The following is a 25,967-nucleotide window of genomic DNA, read 5'->3' on the forward strand; positions in this document are numbered from 1 at the left end:
TAGTGTTACGAACAATGGTTTTTGCTCCGCATCCGAGGGCACGGATAGGAAAAAGACAAGAAACTGAAAACGGTGTGCAGGGTTGGTGCTTGTATGTGGCTCCTCTCGATCTCTTCTGGGGTGATTTGAGCCAACTTGAAGCTGCACATCGCCTCCTAGTGGCTCACGGGAGCACTGCTATGAAAAAGATCTGCAGACCAGTCTGGTACCTGGGGAATATCCTAAAGTGAGGAATCTGTGGATAGATAGCAAATCCAGCAATAGCATTCCTGGAGGTAAGTAACTTTTTCTATTTGCTCTTTACCCTTTGTTCGTCTTCTGTGTTCATTCATCTTCTTTACTCATCCTCTTTTCTCTCTTAGCAGCGCCTCCGTGTCCTAAACCACAACCTGTGTCTCCCAGTGGTTATATTGCTGCCTGTGCCGCAGGGGCAAGAGATTAAGTGAGTGTGCATCGCAAGACTACATCTAATGCACATGTCTTTGCTACAAAGGCTCTCTTAGGAGAGATCTCGTACACACTGAAACTCGGTTCATTAATTACTTTTAACAGATCAGTGTTTTGTGTTCTGGCCACATTTTGGCCAAATATGTTTTGATTTACTTAAAAAGAACCACCTTTTTAGTAAATGTTTATCTGCCATGCAAATGTATATATAATTAAAGGTTTAATTGGACCAGATTTTATTGTCAGGTGACAGTCACAGCTTAGAAAGGGTAAAAATTAAGGCCATCACCAACCCTGGCACTGGAAGTAAAGTATCTACTGACGTTAATAAAATGTATTGCTAGCGCCGCCTCAACAATGTATAACTATAATAAAGGCTATTCGGTTTCATTTGTCAGTGCATGTTTTAAATATACCTTTACCAGCTTGGCATATGTCATGTGCCTCCATTGCTCAGTGATTGGTGCAGTGCCCTAGACCATTTTATTTAAAGGCCAAGATTGTGATGCTGCTGCAAAGATAGCCTGCATAGATCTCGGGATTTCATTTTTAAATTAGTAATGGGGTTAGATACGTCTTGTGTAAAACATTACAGCTGTCAATGTAAGGCTAACTTACCTTGTTTCTTCCATTCCTTGGGATTCCTTTTTACATTCCATGTTTTCATTTAGGGGATCAGGTTCTGTTTCGCATTCTATCTTCGTTTCCTTTCTCTGCTGTCTGGGAGGAATGTTCAACACTGTACTCTGAATTCAGTAGTGCGTTTGTTTTAACAGCATGAAAATGGCTTGCTATCATTACTGTAATTAGCCTTGATGCTCCCCTTCACTGGTTTCGAAGTCCAAACAAGGTATCGGGTAAAAACCTGGGGAGGACACCATCTTTTTAAATAATCCTAGACCAATAACTTGCTCACCCCACCTTATCTGCAATTTTAAATCATTACAATTTTCACGTACTTGGTTCTGGGTTTTGATAAAATAAAATCTACTCCACTCTAGGCACAAATAGTGCAGTTGGGACGTGGTTAAACTGAAGATGGCGGTGGTCATGTTATCAGGGATCCCCTAGTAATACCACCCCTAAGTTTTAAATATCCTGCCTCAACTGACTTGAATCAAGTCCTGCAGGGTATGTGGGGAACCCAGGTGATGCTGCTTCAAGCCTCACCATTCTTCCACCCTGGATGCCAGTGCATGTGGGCTTGATGCCTGCTTGCATTTCTTGCATCAGATCAAACATGGCAGCAGCTGCGCAAGTGAAGCGTCTGTGCATAGCCTGCTGGTGAGGGGTGCACTTCCCTAGTTGTTGATGGCTCTGATCTGCTGTCCGTGTTGGACTTCTGCGTGTTGCTGCCTGCAATGGCGAGGTCAGTGCACCTGCATCGGCAAAGTCCTTTCCTGTTCTGTGCTGGGTTGCCCTTGTTCCAGGGAGCGGCCTGGCCGGTGTGCCTCTGAGTGACTCTGTCTTTGGGACTGGACCAGCTGACACCTTGCCAGAATCAGACAGTGGCTGACCTTTCTCGCCAACCATGGGGAGAAGGAGGTGACTGCTTCTCACGATTACGATGAACGAGAAGTGAGGGCTGAAGCAGAACTCCTTACCAGCCTCCCTTACCCTCTTCCCACGCTTCGAGCCATGTAGACTCTGGCCATAATCTTCAATAGCACAAGGCTCACATTTCACAACATAATCTTTCATTGGACCTGCCTAATATGTTGGCACTGAAAAAAGCACCACAATTGGCCAGATTACTATTAAGTGGACAGGAGTTGTGCCTCGTTTGACACAGGAGCGAGAGAAACATGGAGTGTGGAATGTAATCCCCCCAGCCCTCTCCTCCTTTCTGTGAAACACATAATTGTTGCAATATAATGAGAGAATAAAAGAATATTGGTACAAATAGTAATGTTGGTCTGAGATACCATGAGAAGATTGTTGAGATGTGATTGCACACTTTCTCAGACACCATGGAATCTCTGCAGTATAAGGGCACTAAGAATCTGTATGGACTTGACCTGTACTACCAGGTCACAGAGCTAAAACAATTAAGAGGGGGTAATGACCTTCTGTGCTGATCGCGGTATGAACCCATTGCAGTTATCGGAGTTGGGCGGAGCCACAAGAGACTCTGGTACAAAAGAACCAATTGTTTGTTGTCAATGGCCCTGTTGAACTGTCGGTCCCTCCCTAGTCATGCAACAGAAATTAATTCCCTCATTCTCGACCACAAGTTGGACGTCTTGTTTTTAACAGAAACCTGGATCTCTTCCAGCTCCGGCCCGGATATGGTCAGAGCACTTCCACCAGGCTTTCTTATATCTCACCTAGATAGACCAGTAGGGCGGGGAGGTGGAATTGCCATCCTTTACAGGGATACGTTAACCTGTAAGGTCCAGGATGGAGGGATGAGCGACTGTGAGAGCTGTCAATTCTCTCTACGGTTGTCGCATACCGCTTCCTTGGCAGGCCTCCTTGTCTATCGCCCACCTGGGACCATGGGCAACTTCCTCAACTCTTTTCTTGAAACGGTCGCGCTTCTTGCCTCTTCCACAGTCAACTTTGTGGCACTAGGTGACTTTAACATCCATTTTGATGACCTCTCTGGCAGTAGATCTTCAGGGTGATCTGAAAGCATTCGAGATTAACCTGGTCAATTCAGGTGCAACGCACGGGAAGGGACACTTGCTCGACCCCATTTTTTCGAACTCGGAACGCCTTAAAGTACTGCCCGCGCTGGTTCTGCCCTGGACAGATCATTTTATGGTTCCGGCCCTGTGGCAGTTTGATGTCCCAGTGGTACCTACACCTAGAGTATACACAGTGGAAAGAGCCTGGTCTAGGCTCCCAGTGGACACCTGGGCAGTACACTTGGAGGCGACACGTCCGTCCCCCCCCCCCCCCCCCCCCCCCCCCCCCGGGCCTGACCTGCTAGTCGCTGATGCGAACTTAAACACCTGGTTGACCAACTCGCTCGATGCTATCCTCCCTAAGAAAAGACTACTCACCAGGGGTAAGAGAGTGGGCTCAGCTCCCTGGTACACGCCAGAGCTCAGAGCTTTGAGGAAGGGTTGCAAGAGGCAGGAGCGGATCTGGAGGAGGGACTGGGGCGAAGTGAGCCGGAGAGAATACCGGGCAGCACTTAACATCTACAAATCCGCCATCCGGGCAGCGAAATTTAAGTTCTTTGAGGAGAGAATAGGACTCTGTTCTAATTCCTCGAAAGAGTCGTTTAAAGTCATCAGAGAACTTCTGCAAACCCCCGAACCTCCGGTCACTCATGACAACCCGCATGAAAAATGCTTAGAATTAGCCACGTTCTTTAAATCTAAGATAGAAAACATCTTGGCGTCCCTCCCTCGGTTAGCGCAGGAGCAATCCTCCGAATGCAACCCTGGGTCTCAGCCTGGGGTGAGGACAGCAGAGCTGGACTCCTTTGGTCCAGTCACTGTGGACGAGGCTCTTGGGGTCTTGGTGACCCTGAAGAGTGGGTCTCCGAGAGATCCGGTTCCGATGAAATACCTGAAGCAGGTAGCTTCTACCATCGGCGGCCCAGTGACGGACCTTTTGAACCTATCCTTCACCCAAGGAGTTGTGCCTCCCAGCTGGAAAGGAGCGGTAGTTAAGGCCCTCCTGAAGAAGCCCAGCCTGGACCCCGCTGACCTTGCTAATTTTAGGCCTATCTCCCTGCTCCCCGGCCTTAGCAAGGTGGCGAAGAAACTTGTGAATAGGCGCCTTTCGGGTTTTCTGGAATCCAACTCTCTCTTGGGTGACTCCCAAACGGGATTTCGCCCTGGCCAGGGGACGGACACTGCCCTGCTGGCAGTCGTGGAGAATGCCAGGAGCATTTTGGATTCAGGGGGATCGGTGGCAGTGATCCTCCTGGACCTTAGTGCGGCATTTGACACCGTAGACCATCAGGTGTTACTCCAGCGGCTGTCGGGGGTGGGGGTCTCCGGGTTGGCCCTGAAATGGCTCGCGTCCTTCTTAGAAGATCGGACGTTTGAGGTCTGGGAAGGCCACGAGAAGTCAACATCGGTTCCCCTCCAGTGTGGTGTGCCACAGGGCTCATCGCTGAGCGCCACACTATTTAATATCTATATGGCCCCACTGGAGAGTGTGGTACTGCCACTGGGTATCAAGATCATCAGCTATGCGGATGATACCCAGTTGGTGGTTGGGCTTCCCCAGCCGGCGAACCAACCCGACCTGCTGCACACATGTTTAGCCAGGGTCTTCACCTGGATGTGCAACTCAGCACTTAAACTTAACGGTTCAAAAACCGAACTGATGATGCTGGGGACCTCCCCTCCCTCCTTGTCCCCTAGTAGCTGGCCTAGCTGTCTGGGAGCGCCACCTACCCTAAAACAGGAGATTAAGAGCTTGGGGGTGTGGCTGGAGCAGGACCTATACTTCAAGACACACGCAAAAAAGACCGCAGGCGTGTGTTTCGGCCTGCTCCGGTCAGCCCGGAAGATCCTACCCCTCCTCCCGATGGCCACTAGGAGGTTACTAATCCAGGGTCTCATCATTTCACGGCTGGACTACAGCAATGCGCTGTTTCTGGGGGCTCCAGAATCAACTCTAAACAAATTGCAACAAGTGCAAAATGCTGCCGCCAGGCTTTTGACGGACCTTCCCAGGCGGCAGTCAGCCCGACCTGTGCTGAAGGCGCTCCACTGGCTCCCTGTGAGAGAGAGGGTGAAGTTTAAAGCACTCTGCATGGCTCACAAAATCTTGCAGGGAAAAGGGCCCCCTATCCTGCGGAGTATGGTCCAACCTTATAAGGCCTCTCGCGCCCTCCGCTCAGACCACCAACATCTCTTGCAAGTCGCGAAAGTAAAAAAAGCCAGGACTGGCGGTAGAAGATTTTCCGTCAACGTGGCAGCATTATGGAACTCCCTTCCGCATGCCCTTCGCTCCGAAACTGGCACCTTGCGATTTCGCAAACTTTTAAAGACTCATCTGTTCCCTGCTTAGTGCTCTGCTGGTTTGGTGTGTACTCTGGACGAGCGCTGGGATGCCCAAGGGTAACCACGCGCTATACAAGACTCAATAATAATAATAATTTGGCAAAAGCGGAGGCCAGTCATGCCTACGAGCTGAAAATAATGGTGCTATAAAAGAGACTAACACTGACAACTGTGATATGTTATCTCAAGCTATTTTAGACATTAGAGCTGCGTTGGAAAATTGACTCAATCCCCTTAGAAATGGGCTTATTTAGGGCAGACTACAGGAAGTTAGCAGACAGAGTGGTGGAGATGGAGTCCACAATGGCCACCATGAGCGCTTCAATGTCAGACATGCCAAGAAGGGTCCAGGACCTAATTAAATCTGTGCCTCCCTTACAGGATAAAACAGAAGACCACTCGCAACTAAATAATATTTGCTTAATGGTAGTGCCTGAGAGAGCTGAAGGCCATAGTGTCGACCTGTACTTGTAACAATATCTGATGTAGATGGTTATTCCCGGTAGTCATTCGTCCTCTGCTGCCTGGTGCTCCACCTTTCCCGATAGTTGCACAACTCCTGACCACGACTATACCCTTCAAGTGCCCAGTAAACACGGGCCATCGGAGATTGAGGCACTATGGGTCATGTAATTACGAACTATGCGTCTAAAGTATTGGGGCTATGCAGCAGTTTCCTGGTGGTCAAGAGATAGTTCTGGCAATCTGAATTTGAACTGATTTACCCTGCAAATTAGAGAGGATTAGCTGACAAAGAAACTCCTTTCTTTATGGATCCAGAGAAAGTGCGAAAATGGCTTGAAGATCAACGGATTACAGCTGAATGCTCTTTTGCCAATGTTAAACAGCTGTGCAGAAGGCATGGAACACCACACAAGAAGTGGAACAGAGCAGTACCTAGCAGCCAGCAGGCGAATTATGAGAGAGCATGCATCCTTGCAGAAATGAAGTAGAACCGCTCCTGGAGATGCTCATCCTTCACAATTGAGATCCTCAGAGGAATCAATGAATGCCACAGGTTTTATCACAGGTGCTTGTACCTCACCGGGTCCCGTGGTGACTTCTATAACTGCAGGACATATTGGGTGATATTAGCTGGTGTCTTTGTATTTGTACTGCTGTATAGTTTCAGAAGAACTAGGTCAATAAAAAAACTCCTTTGGGTCAATCCACACTTACACATAGAACCTCAACTCACCAGTGTGATAGCAGTGGACGAAGAAACAATATAATCACAAAATAACTCTAGTATAAAAGATACAAGTTTAATTAATAGTAAATATACAGGTATCTAAATATCGGTGTACATCACAAAATCACACATTTAGGTCCTCATGTAGGTAGCTAAATACCGGTCGGTAACGGCCGAAATTCGGTAAATATCCCGTTACCGACCGGTATTTAGCTATTTGAGATGTAGGAGGCATAATTTCAGGATTCGGTAAATTACCGATTCGGTAAATACCGAATCCTGAAATCATATGTAGGGTGCACTCTAAAGAGTGAAAATTAGTATTAAGAATTCGTTATTTACCACCAAATACAGGTTGGTGATAAATAACGAATACCTTGCAAAAAGTAATATTTTGCAGATTTAAGAGTGCCATGTGGCAGACATACATGCCCTTAGGGCATGTATGTGCGCCACATGTGCACACATGCAAGATTCAGGGGTGCAACAGGGTGTCAATGTGACACCCTGCCACCCTTGAATATGCTCCCCTCATTACCGAATCGGTATTTACCGAATCGGTAATGGTGAATGGCTTCCCATTGATTCCTATGGGCCTCCAGGCCCATAGGAATCAATGGGAAGGTATGCCTCATTACCGAATCGGTAAATACCGATTCATAATTACCGAATTTTTCCTATTCGGTAAAATTTACCGAATTATTACCTACATCACATTTACCGATTCATAAATACCGAATCGGTAAAATTCAGTATTTATGAATCGGTAAATGTGATGCTACCTACATATGGCCCTTAATGTTTAAACCAGATGTCTGGTTTATTTAAATGCGGACATGAATAGTCTCCAATGGTAACCTGCCCAATTTTAAAGGTGCCGATAATTCCAATACCTCAAGCCAGTGGTGTAGAGAACAGGCTATTCATACAGTGTCCTTTTTCTCAAATCATTGGATCGCAGTTGCCTGTAGCCGGCACTATCTTGCAGTCTAGTTATCCGGAAGAAATGGAGCTATCCCAATCTTAAACTCTTGTTATGGTGGATCTATCCTCCGGTTCGGTAACGATATAAAATGCCCGCCTCTTAACTAGAGCCACTTTATGGTGCAGAAACTTATTTCAGTCCCGTTACAGGATTTGGGTTTAGCCGAAAGAATCGCCACGGGTTGTACGCCTCCGTGAATCCGTCCATTTCAGAAGAAGTCAGCGGGAAGGTTTTTACATTTGCATGAGGTACCGATAAAGGGACCTCCCCTTTTTTCCCCTGTAGGGTGTCATGTATTGGTATATAGCCTCTACATGTGCTTTATTCCTCTCACCCTCACATGATTTAATAGGTGTCATGCAGACATGTTCATAATTTTTATGTTCTTGGTTATATTAAATAGTTTAGATGCTTTTTTTGCCCTGACTGGGCTTGGGTGTGTTCTTGCATTAGTGTAGATTTACGGCTTCCATGAATTCACAAAACTTTACAGTAGAAGTGCTGGAAACCATACTCCTAGAAAAGGTTTTTGAACAGTATTTTCACATGAGCAAATATGCATGTGTATATTTGCTCATGTGAAAAATTCCTGAGCATTTACAACTTAACTTAACTTTACCTATGGCCCCTTTTTCCCGCCCTGGAGATATTACTCCTGTCCTTTTCAGGAGTAAATTTCCAACCTTTCCAATGTGGGGAAAGATTAGAGAAGACTTGGTAAAAAACCTTAAACATGAACGTTTGTAGTTTGCACAGATTCGAAATAGCATTCCAACCCAGGAACTACTGTGTTCCTCCACTACCAGCTTAAAAATGTAGATTTACTGAAAGGTGAAAAAATAGGGCATTTCTAGAATTCAAACCTTTCTATAATATGAGTCCTGGCATAACCAGAGAAGCTATTATCAGGGCTCTGATGTAATGAGAATGCTGCAGTCTTTTTTCACCTCACTGCATTCCACCAAAGGAGCAAGTGGATTGTTTACAGGACAAGTAGCTTTATGCAGCATCCTATCCAATGAATAAGTAGATGTTTTATATGATTCCACACCCCTATATGTATGTGATCTACGACACGCAGTTTCCCCCACATAGAAAATTGGGATGCAGAGTATCTTCAGCACTTGTTAAATTTACTAAATGTCAACGAAATTTTATTTCTCGAAATGTGAGCAGTTTGGGAACTCCTGCTAAAAGATACCAAGTTTACACCTTCCTCAGATGATGGAAGGTGCAATTTACTTGGCTAAAAAAATCACATCGCACAAAGAGTGAACTCAAGATACTACAAAAGAAATGGAGGGGGGCAGATTGTTGCCACTTCCTTTTCTTCGTATTGTTGTGGCACCCTGATATGGATAGCACCTAGCATACCCTTTGCAATTGAAGTGAAACACATTGACACAGAGCATAGTTTTTTGTGGTTCTAGGGGTCTTACGAAGGGAGTCACTATATATTTAGCAAGTGTTTATGCCTCAAAAGTACACCAATTAACCTTTTTTGACACACTCATTACCAGTACTAGTTAAGTCAATATACACCAGGACAGTGGAGGTAGATATTATAATTGTGTGCATGACTCTCATCTAGCTAGATCTAGCCACCCTATCCAGGAGACCCAAAATGAATTGCTCACCACCAGATTCACTTTGTGGATGGAACAGTGGCAAATGTCTGACATATGGAGGGATGTTCACCCAGAGTCACAAGAGTACTCGTTCTGCACCCCAGTCCACAACATTCACACAAAACTTGATACGTATTTGGGTATAGGGAATATAGGATACAAGATAAATAATTCTGAGTATCTAGACTGCACAGATTTTGACCATAACCCACAACTGGTGACGGTCAGATGGGGGAAGATTACCCCGACAGTGCCCACTTGTCATAGTTGTGTAGAAGCCGTACGCGACCCGCACATATTCCCAGCTATATTTACTAATATAGAGGAGTATTTCAGTACTAATGAGATGTCAACCAGCAATAGGAATTTTGAATGGGATTCCCTCAAAGTTGTCATGAGGGTTGTTATTATCGATATTAGGTTGCAACATTTTTGCAGCAGAAGAAACTATTAGACCGAAAGTCCAGTACCATTTTTCTGGATTCAGTGGTTGCCTCACTGGATATAGAAACAGCCTACAGTATGCTATCATGGCGTTATCTCTTAACTGTTTTTAAAAAGATTACTGAGATGGATTCAGATGCTTTATACACAGTCGCTCATCAGAGTCTGGACTGGGCTAATAATATTGGAGCACTGTATAGTGGCTAGAGGCACCAGGTAGGGATGCCCACTGTCACCAGCCCTGTTCTCTCTGGCCCTGTAACCACTCATGTGTTTGCTCTGAGGGAAGAGTCAGTAGTGGGGTTTTAAACCGACAAGCGGTTTTCAAATGGTATCTTTATACACTGATGATGCTATTGTATCTGTGAGATCCTCAACGTAGTGTAACAAAAGTAATGAGTGTTTTAACAATTTGACCAGAAATCAAGTCTTAAAGTAAATTGGAGGAAATCATGTTTATTCCCACTTAGGATTCCATCTACCCCAGATTCATTGTCACATTTAATTACACCATTGGTCTGAGACCTTTAAGTGTCTTGGAATACAGATGCTGATGGGGCTGCTGTTGTGTTGCAGCAAAGAGGGGCGGGACTTGAGGTGCCTGGTGAGGACTTTGACATAACGATCTTACTGAGGTCAAGTTATATATACACCCCCAAAGCACGAGGCTCTTATCTTTAGGGAACAATGTGTGGTCCTTATGTTTTATGGGCTACTCTGAGGGAACCAAACTGTCCAATATTGAAAAATCTGGTTGTTTCTTATAGATGTTCACACACACATTGAGCTACACCCAATGTGCATTTGCGTACTGCTGTTGTTCAGTTACCATTGACTCCTAGCTGCCCAGCACGACAATGTGTAAACAATGCAACAAGAACATGTTAGAACAAGATTGTTTTGAACTGCGTTTTGGTTTTAAGTTTATGGCATAAAATGGTTTTCTCATATACAAACTTCTCACCAACAGGCAACGCAACAGATATTGATTGCTTCACGCAAGTTCATATACTACTATAGTCATTCATATGTAACAATATGCTACAAAAACAGAGATTAATAATGAGCAAATTAAAAAAAGGAAAAAAGTACAAATAATACAGTAATTCATCCTTGTAATGGCCCCGGATTTGTGTAGCTTACAAATATTGTTTAAAGGACTAGACTTGTGAAGGACATTTCTTCATGATTGTTTGACTGTCACACACAATTGGATCAAGATGTGTTTTAAATGTTCAACTACAGATTATTTTCGAAGTTCCCCTGATATCAGTTTGCTGTTACCAAGAGGTAGCACTCTCCTTCATGGTGTAATGAAGGATTGCTGTACATAATTGTTTGTCCAGATAGTTTTACACCATGTGGGTGAAAAGATTAATATGATCAGAAGTTACAAAAGCACATCTGAGATGCACATTCCAAAATTTAAAAACTAAACTCTAAAACCCTGAATGCCGGTTTTGTGAAATGTTATGTGGTGTTTGGTATTCATGTCAGTCATTCTTTCCTTGGTAAGGCTTAGGAGTGACAATCAGTTTTGGAACCTTCTAATTCTGGTTTCGAGGATTTTGGTGTGGACCGGAGTCTGATTTTGTTTATGAATTGGAAGCAGCTGGCAGATTGAGGATAGATCTTTTGTTAATGCCTCTTAGATGTATTATAAGTGTGTTGGTGTAGCCAGATGTCTCTCCAAGTTATCTATCTACTAACTTGATTATTTGGCATGCGCATGCCTGTTTGGGTTGTATGTATGTGAAGATTGGGGTCTTAGTACTAGTCTACATGCTTATCTGTACTCTTTGAGTGGAGTGATAAGTTTTCTGTAGACATGTGCTGTTATCGGAGGGTAAGAATTGGAGGCACAATTGAATGCTGTTGTGGATATCATGAAATACATCTAGGTGATGTATCTACATTGATATAACTGTGTAAGGTGTTTAGTCTAATGTGTTGAATTAGAAGTGCATGAGTGTTGTTTCATAGTAGAAAATGGTGATGGAAGCACGTTAACACCAAACTCGGGGACTTGTCAGACACTGCGTTTGTATGGAAATCTGTTGCACATTGGCATTGAGTTCTGATAGGGCACTATAACCTTCGTTTCATACTTATCTGATCTCTGTTGGAGAAGTGTGTTCACTTCTGTTCTAAGTGCCGTGTTGTGCTAGCTGGTGGGCCTGTTACCATACTGATCCAAGGAATTAAGGGCTGTAAAAGAGCAAATGGAGGTAAATCAAGACCTTATTCATGAGTTTGTAAACTTATAATCTCTATTTCTCTGCCTTCCCTGCAGGTCAGCAAATGTGAAAAGTTTGGTTATGGAGTAATGGTTACACAAGTGGCCGCCACATCTCCCGGTGCTGTAGCTCTGCAGAGCTCAGGTATTACAAGATTATATTGAATATTATGTGAAACCATTAAATCTCCATGGCAGGGGTTATAAAAGTGAATTATAAAAATGCACTTCCATCCATTGCCTCATTGTTCACACTCTTATTTGAGGTGACTGTGTCAAGCATTTCAAAATATCATTGCCTTTAGTAACTCCTTTTCTGCATGATTTTGGAAGAATGGACAGCATAATCAGTGACAAAGTTCTAGAATGTCTTTTATTGAAATAGGGTTTGTGAAGTACTTAGGGAAAGAGGAAAGAAGTTCCACTTGATGAGTCAGTTACTGAAAGAATAACCTTTCTGATGGATACTTCTAACCACAGATTCCCCTCCTCTAAAATATCCCCAGGCTGAAACATTTTACACAACAGTGCCTCCCTACTAGTACATGGTGCGCTGCAGCTCTGCTTTGACTTTATTCTGACTGGAAGGGGCGAATGGAACCACATATATGCGCCACCTCTGCACACTGACATCATTTCCTTTCTTTCACCTCCTTTCAGGGCCAGACTGGCCGTAGCGGGCACCGGGCGTTTCCCGGTGGGCTGCTAGGGTGGGGGCCGGTTTTGGCCCTCTGGGTGGCCGTTTTTGTTACAGGGGGCCAGCAATATCTGCCCCCTGTAACAAAATCTGCGACACCGGCTCGAGCAAACACCTAGGGGGCCTGGCCAAGCAGTTTGCCAGGGCCGGTTTCGGTGCCCAGTCTAGCCCTGCCTCCTTTGAATATAGATCCAGTTTGGTTTGACAAGACTTTTTCAGCAAAAATGTTCAACCAGTGTGCAAAGGAATTATGTCTTCTCCAAAAACTACAGGATTTAAACCATTCATGGTCTGACGCAACAAAATTATGCCAGACACACACAAATTATGCCTTTGGCGTTTCAGCTCGGCACACGACTCCTAGGGGTGTGAGGAATGCAATCTGAAATTGATATGTAAACGTGATGCAAAGCTGTATGTCTCTAAACACTGGGAGAATCCGCACAAGTTCTGCTCAAAGTTGAGGGCTCAGACTCATTCTCGAGGGTATTTTATGACAGGCCCTTGTTATCCGGTAACTCCAAATTGAAGTTGAAGAGGAAATAAAAGAAAGCCAATTGGGATTGGTCTCCATCCCACCACTTTCGGTCTCTAGAGAAGTTGTAAAGGGGTTCTCCTGCCACTCTGTCTCGCTCCCAAGCCACCGTGGACCCGATTCCACAACTGAACCCTGCGTATCCAGATTTACCTGGGTCATTGGCTATGCCTCAACAAATCAGTACCTGTGTCCTATTCAAAGCCGAACTTGTCTCAGCATCAACCGAGTTGCTTCCCGAATCCACTCTGATGCACCCGGTCCGAATACAATCAGATTCAGATAGAACACTATCACTGTCACAGAGCCGCTCTCTGGTGCTCTACCAACATTTTGGCTCCAACTCTGATCAGAGTCAGCGAGCCTTCAGAGATGACAATGGAGTTGATTGGGATGACTTGCCCTCTCACTATAATGACAACTATTTATACATGGATTTGTTGGAGGCCAGTGGGCTGCATACTACCCCATATACTTGGTTAATTTCCCCCTGGTCCACCAAGGAAGGAAAGGGCTCCTTTGCTGTGTTGATTAGACATTTAGCTGTGTTTTTGGCCCTACCACACCTTTCTGTGGAGGTAAAAATTAATGTACTGATGCAAGTGTTATAGCTTTGGCAGGTCTCATCAGAGCCTTTTCTACCATTCAAAGAAGCACATACTGATACATTGATGGGCACTGGGGCAAAGGGTTATTTCTGCCCTCCAGTGAATAGACCGGTTGCCAGGTAAAATAGACTGGCACCACACAATCCTGGTTTTCTGACTCACCATCCAACTAAGGAGAAAATGGTGGTTCAAGCTTCCACCAGCAACGTGAACCCCAATTTATTTCCCACAACCCCCTCGGAGAGAGAATCAAAGAGAACTGAGGCATTCAAGAAGCAGATGTTCTTCAGCCAGCAGAGCATTAAGGTGTGTCAATGCCAGTTTCCAATTGGCCAATATACTCTTGCCCTCTGGGACATGTTAGATGAGAACATGCCGAAAGTCCCTGAAAAGCTGTGGGCTTTCCTGGCTCAAACCATTCAAGATGGTGAAAATGCAGCCATATAATTCATGAAGTCTGACCTGGATACCTGGATACTATCTATTGCTTGAGTCAGACAGTCACCACTGCTGTGGTACTCTGTTGCCATGCTTAGATGAGATCTACAAACTTTTCCGGGGATGTCCAGGCATCCTTTACGGTTGTGTCTTTTGATGGGTTTCACCTGTTTGGCGAGAAGGATGATTCGGCCCTGGAACACTTTAATGAGAGCCGAGCCACAGCAGGTTCCTTTGGCCTTTTGGCACCTCCCAGACAGTTTCCCAGGTGTTTTCATATGGTGATTAGTTGTGTTGTCTGCTATTTCCTCATGCCAAAAAAGGACAGAGGCCTTTGTCCTATTGAGGATCTTCGCTTTCTGAACTCTCTCCTGTAGAAGGACAGATCAGATTTAGGTTGCTTGCTATGACCTACGTTATGTCTGCCCTGGATCCAGGCGACTTGATGGTAGTCCTTGAACTTCTTGACACATATTTTCATATACCAGCCCTGCAATCTCACCGATGTTACCTGCTATTCAAGGAGAATTCAGGAGAATTTTCAGTTTGCTGTGCTTCCTGTTGGCCTCACCAGTGCCCCTCGGATATTCACAAAAGTAATGGTGATGGTCATAGAACATCTTAGGAGTTTGAGGATATTACTTCTCCCTTACCTTGATGACAGATTGTTGAAGGCAGTCTTGCCAGAGACAGTCGTGGACCACCTTCAGATGATGGCAAACCTCCTGACATCATTGGGGGTTCACAATTAAAGTGCAATAGTGACACCAGACTCCTATGCAGAGACTCCTGAGCAATCTTGGATACAGTGAAGTTAGTGAAGTTCAGGGCCTCTCGTCCGTTACGATGAGTCCAGGACATTCAGCCCATAATCCCAATGTTTCTGCCTCAATCCTGGGTCTCAGTGAGAGTGGCTCAAAGCTTCTTGACATCCTGCCTCCCACTTGTCGACTATGCCAGGCTTCCTATACAGGAACTGCAGTGGAACTTGAAGTCGTAGTGGGCCCAGCAGCAAGGAAACCTGTTTGATTCCATCCAGATTTTGGAGGAGACTGCAAAAGATCTGCAGTGGTGGCTGCTCAACCTCAATTGGACCCCTCTCCCTTCCTCACTCAGAGCGGACTGGTGACAGATGTGTAACTGCTGGATTAGAGCGGACATATTGGAGGAGTTGGCGATCAAAACAACTTCAGATCAACATGTTGTGGGCCATTCGCCTGGTGCTGAAGGCCTTCCTACCATCATCAAAGAGAGGCTTCTACAGGACCTCACTGACATCACCTCCTCCTTATGGGACTACAGTAAGCAACAAACAGGATGGTGTGAGGTCCTGGATTTTGTGATGAGTCTCTTCTCTTCTGCAGTTGGCTGGGTCATCTAGAAATCTCCCTGGCTGTGACCAAACTAGCAGGATCTTTGACGCCAGTGTGAATGAGCTCAGTCGATTGCACTGGGGGGTCACGAATGGTGGTTGCACCCTGAGGTGGCACAGGTCATCTCACAACAATGGTGAGGACCCTGGCTTGATCTCTCAATAATGATGGAGATCAACAACACATAGAATTGTAGATGGTTAACAGTGAATTGCAGGGATTTAATTATTTTATGTTATGTATGGTCACCAAAGTCATTTGTCTTTGATTTCAACTGCTTTGCAGAGTCATATGAGTAATAGGAAAGCCATGCATACCATGGCCTCCCCTTACTTTCTCAAATGTAGCCTCCACCCGGCTACCTCTGAGCTGCAGGGTCCCACAGGGCTCCGCCATGAGCCCTACGCTATTCAATATTTATCAACAACTGTTACTATCTCCTAGCAGTGTATTGCCCAATTTAGTATCTGGCATTGATGCTAGTGGCTCTCAGTGAAAGCCATATGTAACATATAGAATTATAAATGGGTAACAGTGAATTGCGGGGATGTTTTTCACCTCTGGGCTCTGAGTTCCATCAAACAGAAAACAAGAGCTTTGCTTTGCTCTCGTTGTCTATGTCACTGAGAACCCTGATGTGAAATACATCCCTGTAATTCACTTTTAAGCCATTTATAATTTTATGTTATGTGTGGCCTCTAAAATTCTCTGCCCCTGGTTTAATCTGCTATGCAGGGACATAACAGTTGAGGGACAGCTATATATAATATTGTCTCTTCTCCTTGTCCCAACTGTTATAATAAATAACTTACCTGCCATCCTTAACCAATCCCCAACATCTTCCCTGCCTTCCTCCGCTTCCTGTGGCTATGCATTCTGCTTTGTCAATGCAGACAAGCAGTTCTGCTCTGACAGATATCCCAACAACTTGTCAGCCTGGCCTCGAACACCTTTATGATGTACCAACAGTGGGTAACAAATTTTGTCATCAACTGTTGCTACATCATAGCAGAGTATTGTACTGGATAACCCGTGTGTTTCCCACTGGTTTTCACCACAAAATGAAAGTAGGTCGAGGGCAAAAAATGTTCTTATTAAGCTGGAAATGTTCTTGAAAGCTGGAAGTTGTGACTTTAGACCAGCAAACCGCTTGTTTATGCCATTAAGCTGTATTTTGCCTATTTTCTCGGTCTTCTCCAGGGGAATCCACACACCTTTAGAATCCTCAGGATGTTGGGGAAAAAAAGGACGTAAATTTGGCGGGGATACGATATGTGGAAAAAATATTATGCAGCCCTAGGTGCGAACTCCTCCAAATGGCCAAAAAAAGGAATCCGCACTGGGGATGGTGAAAGGCCCAGCAGTAAAGGGGTTAAATAAAATGAAATTAAACATATAAACACACACATTTTTTTTAAAAAAGTTGTTTCTATTCAGTAGTTTTTAGTTTTGAACACCTACATGCATACATACAAATATACATACACACGCAGGTTTGGCTATGCAAATGCAATTCACCATACTTTTCTTCAGTCCACCATGGGACCCTGGATCAGTTCAATTCAGCCATTGTGTTTGCTTCACCCGGAGTGATGGATTTTTGGCTTTGTACATGTGCACATCTGCCTTAAACGTAGACCACTTCAGTGCCAGGGCTAGTAGGTAAATTTCCTCTTTCATTTTTTTCGTAAACTTTTATTTTGAAAATATTCACGCCGCCATTGATTGTGGTATTGTTTACATTGCATTACTTTTACACTTTTAATGTTTAATGTATATTTGCCACAAAAAGTAAAAAACAGGCCAGGTCTTTGCCAATTACTGTTTTCATTTGCTGTAACTACAGTAGGGTGTATATTGACTGAGTGTGCGTAAATTAGTAGAAAGGTTAGTATTTTTTTCGTTTTTGCTATTCTAATCATATTTCGCAGCGTGCTGCAATACAAATTTTGTAACCCTTCAAAGAAGTGTTTGTTCACCCTCTTCTGGCAAAATGGTTAATAACTGGGATGCTTTGCCCCTCTGCAGGCTTCATTCAGGCGCTAGTTACAGAGTTATGGTCTGTTCTGGAATGCGGAAGAGATGATGTTCGAGTAATTTACCCAAGATCTATCCCGGTAGACCCTATTGACAGGAGCTGTCAGAAGGTGAGAAGTTCTTATAAATTCTTTAAATGTCCATATGACAGTCATTCCCAGTGCTGGATCCTGGCACATAATCTGAAGGCAGTCATAGACCAATAGAGTCATGTAGATTGTACACTTACCTCATACTTTTAATCTGTTTCCTACTCTAAACTTTCAGCTTCTACTTAATCTTTACGTCTACCTTTGATTTCTCTAAAGTATTGTTCACTGTATTTGTGGCCGTTTGTTGTCACTTACCAGTCTGTGCTACATTTTCCCTTTGCCATCATTGATTTTAGCAGCTGGACCAGTCCGCGATTACTGTGGTCATGAAAACACATTTGCCATACATCTGGTGAAAGGTTCCTTGCATGACAAGTTTCTCCCCATAGTGCCAAGTGACTTTCCAAACAACAGTCTTGTACAACAATGGTGCACCTGAAAATGATGTCAGACTAGCATGCCTAAATAGAGCGGCTTCACCCACACCATTTGCGACAGTTCTGTCATTGGAAAGACAGCATTTGCCCACAGCCCAAAAGCGTAAACCAGGTGGAAAAGCACAGATGGGAGGAAGGAACTTCATTTGTGGTCTGTTGTCCCCTTGCTCACCATCTATAAATCAGACCCTTGGTTTCTGAGACAGTATGTGTCAATCATTATTTTTGTATCCCATCATTATCCTCCTTTTAGCGGTATAGCTTCTGTTATGTTATGTTATCTCATCTAGTAGAGCGCGACAGCTACCCCAGCAAGGGGGCGTCCCGGCGCTAATGCAGGAAAGACAGACACAGCAGAAAACCTACTGGAAAACTAGGGGGCAGGGACAAGATAGGTTTTGATGGCCTTTCTAAATGCCAAGTAGTTGTCAAGGCCACGGATCTGCACAGGTAGTGAGTTCCAGAGGGTGGCAGCTTTGTAGCGAAAGGAGCGGCCACCAGACCCAACTCTGCGGGGTCGGGGAACCACCACCAAATGCTGACCCTGTGAGTGGAGGCATCGCGAGGGGGCATAAGGCAGCAGGAGGTCAGCCAGAATGGGAGGCGAGGCCAGTTTCAAAACCTTAAAGGCGATGCACAAGGCTTTGAATTCAATGCGTCTGGCTACCGGTAGCCAGTGCAGACGGCAGATAGCATTAGACACAGAGCAGAATTTGTGAAGACCTAAAAGTGCTCTAGCGGCTGCATTCTGTGCCCTTCTAGAAGGAAGCATGATAATTTTTTTTAAATCCCATGAAAATAATAGGAGAATGACAGAGAAATTAGTTGTAATATTTGATATATTCTTTCTAAAGGTAGTGTTGTAACAAAAGGAAAACCCAGTAATCGCCGGGTACCTGGGGCAGTTGGTAGAACAAGGAACAGAGGTCCATAGTTGAAGAAATGTTCAGAAATGATGTGCAGTCAAATAATAATTTTAATCAACTAAACAGTTAAAGTGACAAAAATAGTGCAGTGAGTGCCATTACAGAACTACATGCTCTGTGCGCCTTCATTAGTAACACACATGTGTGATAAATATGATTATCTTATGTGTCAAAATAACAAGAACAGCACAGTCCTTCATAACAAATCATATATAAAACAAAAGAATTAAAAGTGCTGTCCAGGTTCAGAAAAGGGGGCAAGTAAGTGAGCTCACCTGAGAAGAGTAATACCTCCCCAGCAGACATCCATGGAAAAAGAATCTGTCAGAATAGCCTGGAAATGGTAGTAAAAGCAGTAAGGGAATTGCTGGGGCCAAGGTACTAGGAAACATCAAGTAGATATTCTCTCTAAAAGCATTCTTTATAGAGGCGCTAACGCACAGTACAACGTATTTTCTAGCGGATACATTTAATTACATGTAGATTTTATATCTAATTTATTTATTGAGTTACTACATATATAAGATTCTATTGTCTTACTGCACAGATCTTACCTGTCACTTAGTTTTCTTATTTGCCTTTTTATATTTATTGGCCACTACGGCCATCTGAAATGATTGTATTCATGATAATGATTGCACCCAGAATGCATGATTTTTTATCTGTCTGCACTGGATTCATCTTTGTCTGACACTCTCCCAATCTCCAGAAAACGTGCATTAGCAAAATCATACTTCTCATCTGTGAAACCTGTTGGCTTTTCCAGTGCTCTTTCTTTTCCCTCAATGGCCACATGGCATGTGCCTGAACGCATGGTGGTCGTCTTTGAATGAATTTCATGAAAGCAAAAGAAAAACCATTCCAAGATGGTCACTGCGCATGGGCATGCATGAACCATGGCTCTTTTGAATTTTTCTCTGGCTTTTAGAAGAATCATGCAACGATGGCCACCATGTATGCGTCCAAACGCACAGTGGCTATGTTAAAATGGTTTTTCTGTTGATATTCATTTTAGCATTGCCGATGAGGCATTCTCATGTATGAAAAGTGGTCTTCTTGAAATGGTGTCAAAACCATTTAAAAATGGTACCCTCAGAATATATTGCAGGGAACTGTTTCAGCAGAATGCGACTGTGGGTTGCAAGCGCGCTGGAGTGGGGAATGATTTTAATAAAGTAAGCTGGGCAGGACAGGAGGAGGGAGCAGGGAGAAATGCTGAAAAAGAGAAAATAGTTGCTTGTGTGCCCTGCAACGCAAGGTCTGACGTCAGCAGTGGAAGGATACATATCATTCAGTCAAAACAAGGTGGCTTCCGTCTAGTGCAGCAGGGTAATTACAAGAATAAGGAGGAAAACTATTGAATTTGGAGCAGGGAAGTGAGCGAGACAAAGTTATCATGAGGAGGGGAGGGAGGGGACACACTGCCCACTGTAAGCATGTATTGGATGCAGTTGGTCTGCCAAAATGTCAGGCGTAAAAATGGCTAGTGTCATGCAGTCGGGTTCAATATTTAAAATAATGACAATATGTAATGGTGCATAATTTCTGCTTGTTGCAAGCACTAATTTATACCATGCTTTCTGTCCATGCTTCCTGACATTATAACATGACTTAATGTACAGATGGCTGGCACAGCAAATAAGAATTACTATAATTTCAAAGTCCCAAATGTAGCATATTCGTGAATTGTATTTCATCACAGTTTAATTCAATCCATTGTATTGCTTATGGTTCTGTTTCTCAAGTAGTGAATTTAGCTCCTTGGTTCCTATCCAACTGAAGTTATTTTTACAGAGTTGTTCTCATATTGGGTTCTCCCTTCATTACCAAAGTCACTCAGTCCAAAATCCTCCTTCCTCTCATGCTGTTCCTACCTCAAAAGAACATACCCTGGATAAGCTTGGTTTTCACAGAAGTTTGCATCGACCTGACAAGCAGAGATTTGCTGCTGCAATTTATGGTCTGTGATTTCCACTGCTACCTTCCTAAATGCATTCTGGGGAGGGCTCTAGAACAGTTTTTTCCAAACTGTGCAGTGAGTCGTGAGCCTTTTTTTTTTTTGTGGGTCATGAAAGTCCAAACAATAAATAAAGATGACATAAAAAATATTTTTTTATGTTGTCGAATTTGCAGAGGTCAAATATCAGACTCTGTCTTCTGACATATTGTTACTTATTTTTTTAACATGTGGATTAGTGTTTAAAAACTCATCTCACTTTGCAGTCAGAGCAAGAAAAGTAAATTGAATGATGTTACAATCTCGCTGGGGTACAGGGTGTGTGAAAGGAAAGGCTGTAGGATATCATCTTTTGTAACACACAACACAATATAAATACCTGTAAATAAACTGTAGACATTCAGCAGTTAGGAGCAAAAAAGGAAGCACATTTGTTTGTAATTCTGGAGTGTGATGGAAACAGATTTTAATAGGAACAAAACAAATGAAGATACTTTATTCGGTGATGCATAAATGATTAATATTCACTGAAACCCAATGTCCACACTTTATCATTTGTTTGCAGTATAGCTTTATCAGCAAAACTGTATGTCTGTGCAAATTTAGTGTCCGTTTCAATGGAAAATGCGCTGTGTATGACTGATAGTGTGCTACTATGTGATGTTTTAGTTGTGTTAAAAATTCCCTGCCTCATTTACATTAAAGCTAGGTGGGTGCAAAAGTTTGTTATAAAAATTGTTGTTCGAAAACGTTTAGAAGCACTGCTCTGGAGAGATGTCTGCATCCTAAGAGGAACAAGTTGGAAGATGTTTGATACCTGCAAACCAGCCGCCAGAGAATAGCCCTATTCATTCACCTTTTATTAGTGGTAGCAGATGAGAACAGAAAATAAGTTGGCATGTATCATGAAGGTATTTTCTTGGGTATGTATGTGGTAAATGCACTTTCTTTTTTTTCACAACTTGTAGATGTGTGGTATGAGGGTATTGGCCTGGTAGATCTTTATGATATACGAAATGGGAGTAGAAGTGGCCCAGGAATATGTCTGGTTATCTTTATTCCTCTGGCCAACTTCCTTGCACCATTCTTCCCTCCTAATATGGGGCTTGTACTCCTACCAGTTCTCTCGGTACCTGCAGTAAGTGGAGTGTCTGTTAAGTCACTACATTGCCTTCCTGCTGGGTAAGTGGGGAGTTTGAAAATAGTGCGTCATTGGCCATAGCGGAGTAATAAAAAGTGCCATCTGGTAATCAAGTCATTTGTGAAACAGGAACTATTTCCTTAGCTAATACACGCATGCAGCGTGCAAGTCTCTAAACTGAAGATTCAAACATTATCGCTTGGAGCAGTATCCAGAAGTACTCACACTTGATAGCCATAAAGCTAACATCACGCGCCCTGCGATCAGTTGCCTTTTAACGTTCCCTGAACAATTAAATTAAAGGATTTCTTTAAAAGGTTTATGGCAGCACATTACTGTGTCTAATGGGAGAAATGGAAAGGTACTTTAAATGAAAACAATGCACCGTGTAGCTTTACTTGGAGGTTTCTAACTGTGCAGATGATCACAGGCTACTTTTCTCTGCGGAGGCGGTGTTGTCAGTGTGCTATGTATAACTAAAAGGAGAATTCCCGCAGTGATAATGCCTTCAGAGGAACACCTTCGATGAAAAGGCAAATAGCTTTTAGTAAAGGTGGCCCTTACCCATGGGTAGAAGTGGTTGAAATAGAGATCTGTAAATGGAGTTCATGTGTATGGTATTTCGCAAAGACCCTATTTTGATAGTCATAACAGTGAAGATTGCCGATTATTTGTATAATTAACATTTCTCAAATAAGTCTCCTCCTTCTCAGTGCAAATCACTAAAACAATATTAGATATTAGTCCGTCCTGGGTAAAAAGGATCGGTAGTGTCTGTGTTGTCAAAAGAGTCACTCATCTGTTTGTGCAGGTGTGCTTCAAATCTCACTTCCACCACTGGACTGGTCATCCCATTATAAAAATACAATGTTTTAACAAGCATTTGCAATGCAATAGGTCTTGCATTTACGCACGTTTGAGCTTTTATTATTGTAAATGACAATGCCTTTTATTTATGTTTTGGGTTTTAAAACATAAATAAAAGGCATTGTCATTTACAATGCCAATAGCGTAAACTTGCGCAAATGCGGGACCTATTGCATTGCAAATGGTTGTTTAAAAGCTAAGCCGGAAAGGCGGGCGTTACTTGGCCGGACACGCTCCCTTCCATGAATACTGGAACCTGAGGAAGGCTCAGCTTTCGTCCTGCCGGGTGCTCCGAGTACAGGCAGCAGAAAGAGAGTTGTGGAAAAATAGACTTGCCAGGGAGCTGTTCTGTCTCTTCAAGGTAATGCAGTGCTCAGTCAGCAGGCCACCATTGTTGAAGCTAAAGCACTGCATACCCGCTGCTTTCAAAACCAGCCGAAGCAGCGCATGTCGTGAAAAACTCATTAAAGAAAATAGTGCTTACAGACTAACATGTACCATGTAACCAACAAAGTAAAAGGGCCAGTCCTCATGGGACGTTACAAATGAAGATAAGGAGGGACTAACAAGCCTATTTACTAATATGTAGGCAGCACTTACGAAGGAAAATGACACAAGCCAATGAAAAATATGGGCGGAGAGTGGATGCAGTTTCAAGTGCATACTCCAATACGCATGCGCTGCCCAGGGTCGACCTAAAAACAACTCTTAGACAGATGACTGCGCTGTCGCACTTTGCCTGTGTTGCTGGTCCCCAGTGCATAAAAGAATTACCATGAAGCTTCATGCCCAACTTTGTGAGCCTTATGTCTACCCTCACAAGCAATATTTGCTTGGGCAAATGCTGACAGTGTGACACTGTTTTAAATCTTGGGTAGCTCTGCCTTATTGGATGGTAATATGCAGTTTCCGAAAATCAGGACATTGTGACCCTAGGGAAGATAATTTCAACCTGAGACTTCAGCATTTGCACCAGTAGCATTACTCAGTGTGAGGAAAAATTGTGGAAGAAAGACCGAGGCTTTTGATAAATTTTAGCCTCTTCCCCCCCCCCCCCCCCCCCCCCCAGACTAAAGGGAATTCTCATACTTCCTGATGTAACGCTGATGCCTTCAAACGGATGGATACAGGTGTCTTTTAATGCTATAAATGTTAGGTGTGAAATCACCAACTTCTGTAACAACTACCAAATGCACTTGAAGACATAGCTGTAGCATAAGAGGCAGTGGTTGAGTTTACGTTGCCAAGCAGATAGTTGCCTTTACTTAATCAAAATTAGGGCAACATCTGTATGTAAGCAGTCAATTTAAACATCATGATGTACTCTTTTGGCCATTGGATTAATGTTGGTGTTGAGGCTTATAGTTTTATTGAAAGGGTACATCTCCCTGATTTTAGATAGTGTATCTACCTCAAACCTTTGTCTGTGTAACTGGAAGTTGTAGTCCAGTCTATAGAGTATGAAAAACGATCTTTTTATATTTATCAATACACACCATCACCCTTGGGTCTCCTGGGGATGGACTGCAGCTGTTCAACTCCCATTAGTACTTGCGCAGCATCATCATGAACAGACCATCTGAGGGCGCGCAATCACATGTACTTAAGAGGCTGGGACCGGACTGTGTTCTATCCTCTTCACCGTCAGCCTCTGAGGAAGAAATGGACATTCGAAACGTGCAGGCAGCGGTGAATTGGCTGCGAAATAAATCGGCTGGCCGGCGTCCTCCGTACCTAATAAAGGAGTTTAAGCTTGGAGCTCCGTGTTGTTTTTCCAAGTGCCTCTCAAATGTGGGACACAAGCTGGAGCTTTGATGTGTGTGTGTGTATATATATATATATATATATATATATATATCATAGAAATATATATATATATATATAAATATATATCTTTTCAAGGTACGTAGATGTGGAATTAGTAAATCTGTACTTTCTTCTTTGCTCTCACCTTTTGATATTTTGCCCGTCAATATTCTACCAGGGATATTCCTGTAGGTCGATATACATGGGCTTAATGTTCAGTTGAACAACCGTGAGACCATTGAGCTGATTAGGTCCCAAAATTCTTAGCCGTCTGTATAGTAGGATAGCATCAAATGTGAGAGGCCCAGACATTCTGGTTGGCAATGCAGAGTTGCAGATGACCAGGATTCCTATTTTATGACCAATCCACTTACCCAGGGCTACTAAGAAATGTTGAAATGATGATTTTGAAGAAAATGTGAATAATAACATAGCATGGATATTGTCGACATAATTCACAATATCTAATCAAGACAGCCAAGGGGGGCAGATGGACAGCATAAAAACAATTGTTGCTTTCTGGACAGTGGAACTCAAAATACATTGTATGCTATTGGAGAAAAAGGACTTTATCCAGCTTAGTTGTACAGCTCTCAACATGGAGAACATAATGCCATGGATGATTGTGTGGAATGTTGCTGATTGTTATAAGTGGACTGGTGCACCAACACAGTCTCTAAAGAGAATGCAGAAGTTTCTGTCCTTGAAGTGTGACTTGGTGTGGTTTTGCAGTGTTCTCAAAAAGATTTGGGGGAATTTAAGGTCCGTTGTACGACAATAGGTTCCTACATCTATAGAATCCAAATAGGGTTTTACGAGAGTTGTAAATATTGTTTTCTTTAATTTTAGAGAGAACCCCTGGCTTTACGAAGGCAATAATACATTTCTGAATTGCTGCTGCTCAACTCTGGGTTACCAATTGTAGGCAGAGTGAGGCCTCAAAGTAAATTCTCATAGTGTTTCTGATCGGACACTGCTCAGATTTTAACTTGCGACCTGCAGATTCGGCAATCTTACTCAGGATATTGATGATGGAAAATCGCTGTCCACTTTCCGACCAGCTTTCAACCCTTTCTCCTGTCTGGGTTTGAAAGCAGTTGAGAAGATCTATCTTGTACAGCAAAAGAATTGATGAGAGATCTGTTCAG

At 43.4% G+C, this 25,967-nt stretch overlaps 1 protein-coding gene across 1 annotated transcript in view; it reads left to right on the forward strand.

The window, feature by feature from the left end:
* The window catches only part of TBC1D32 (TBC1 domain family member 32), an 886,600-nt gene that overhangs the window by 401,485 nt on the left and 459,148 nt on the right, over window positions 1–25,967 (forward strand). Inside the window, exons 20-21 of the mRNA XM_085611276.1 lie at window positions 11,963–12,050; window positions 17,585–17,703. Of these exons, the coding sequence (XP_085467402.1) occupies window positions 11,963–12,050; window positions 17,585–17,703 (207 nt within the window). The remainder of the gene's footprint in view (window positions 1–11,962; window positions 12,051–17,584; window positions 17,704–25,967) is intronic.

The sequence above is a fragment of the Triturus cristatus genome, chromosome 6, assembly GCF_964204655.1.
Source record: "Triturus cristatus chromosome 6, aTriCri1.1, whole genome shotgun sequence".
Lineage (NCBI taxonomy): Eukaryota > Metazoa > Chordata > Amphibia > Caudata > Salamandridae > Triturus > Triturus cristatus.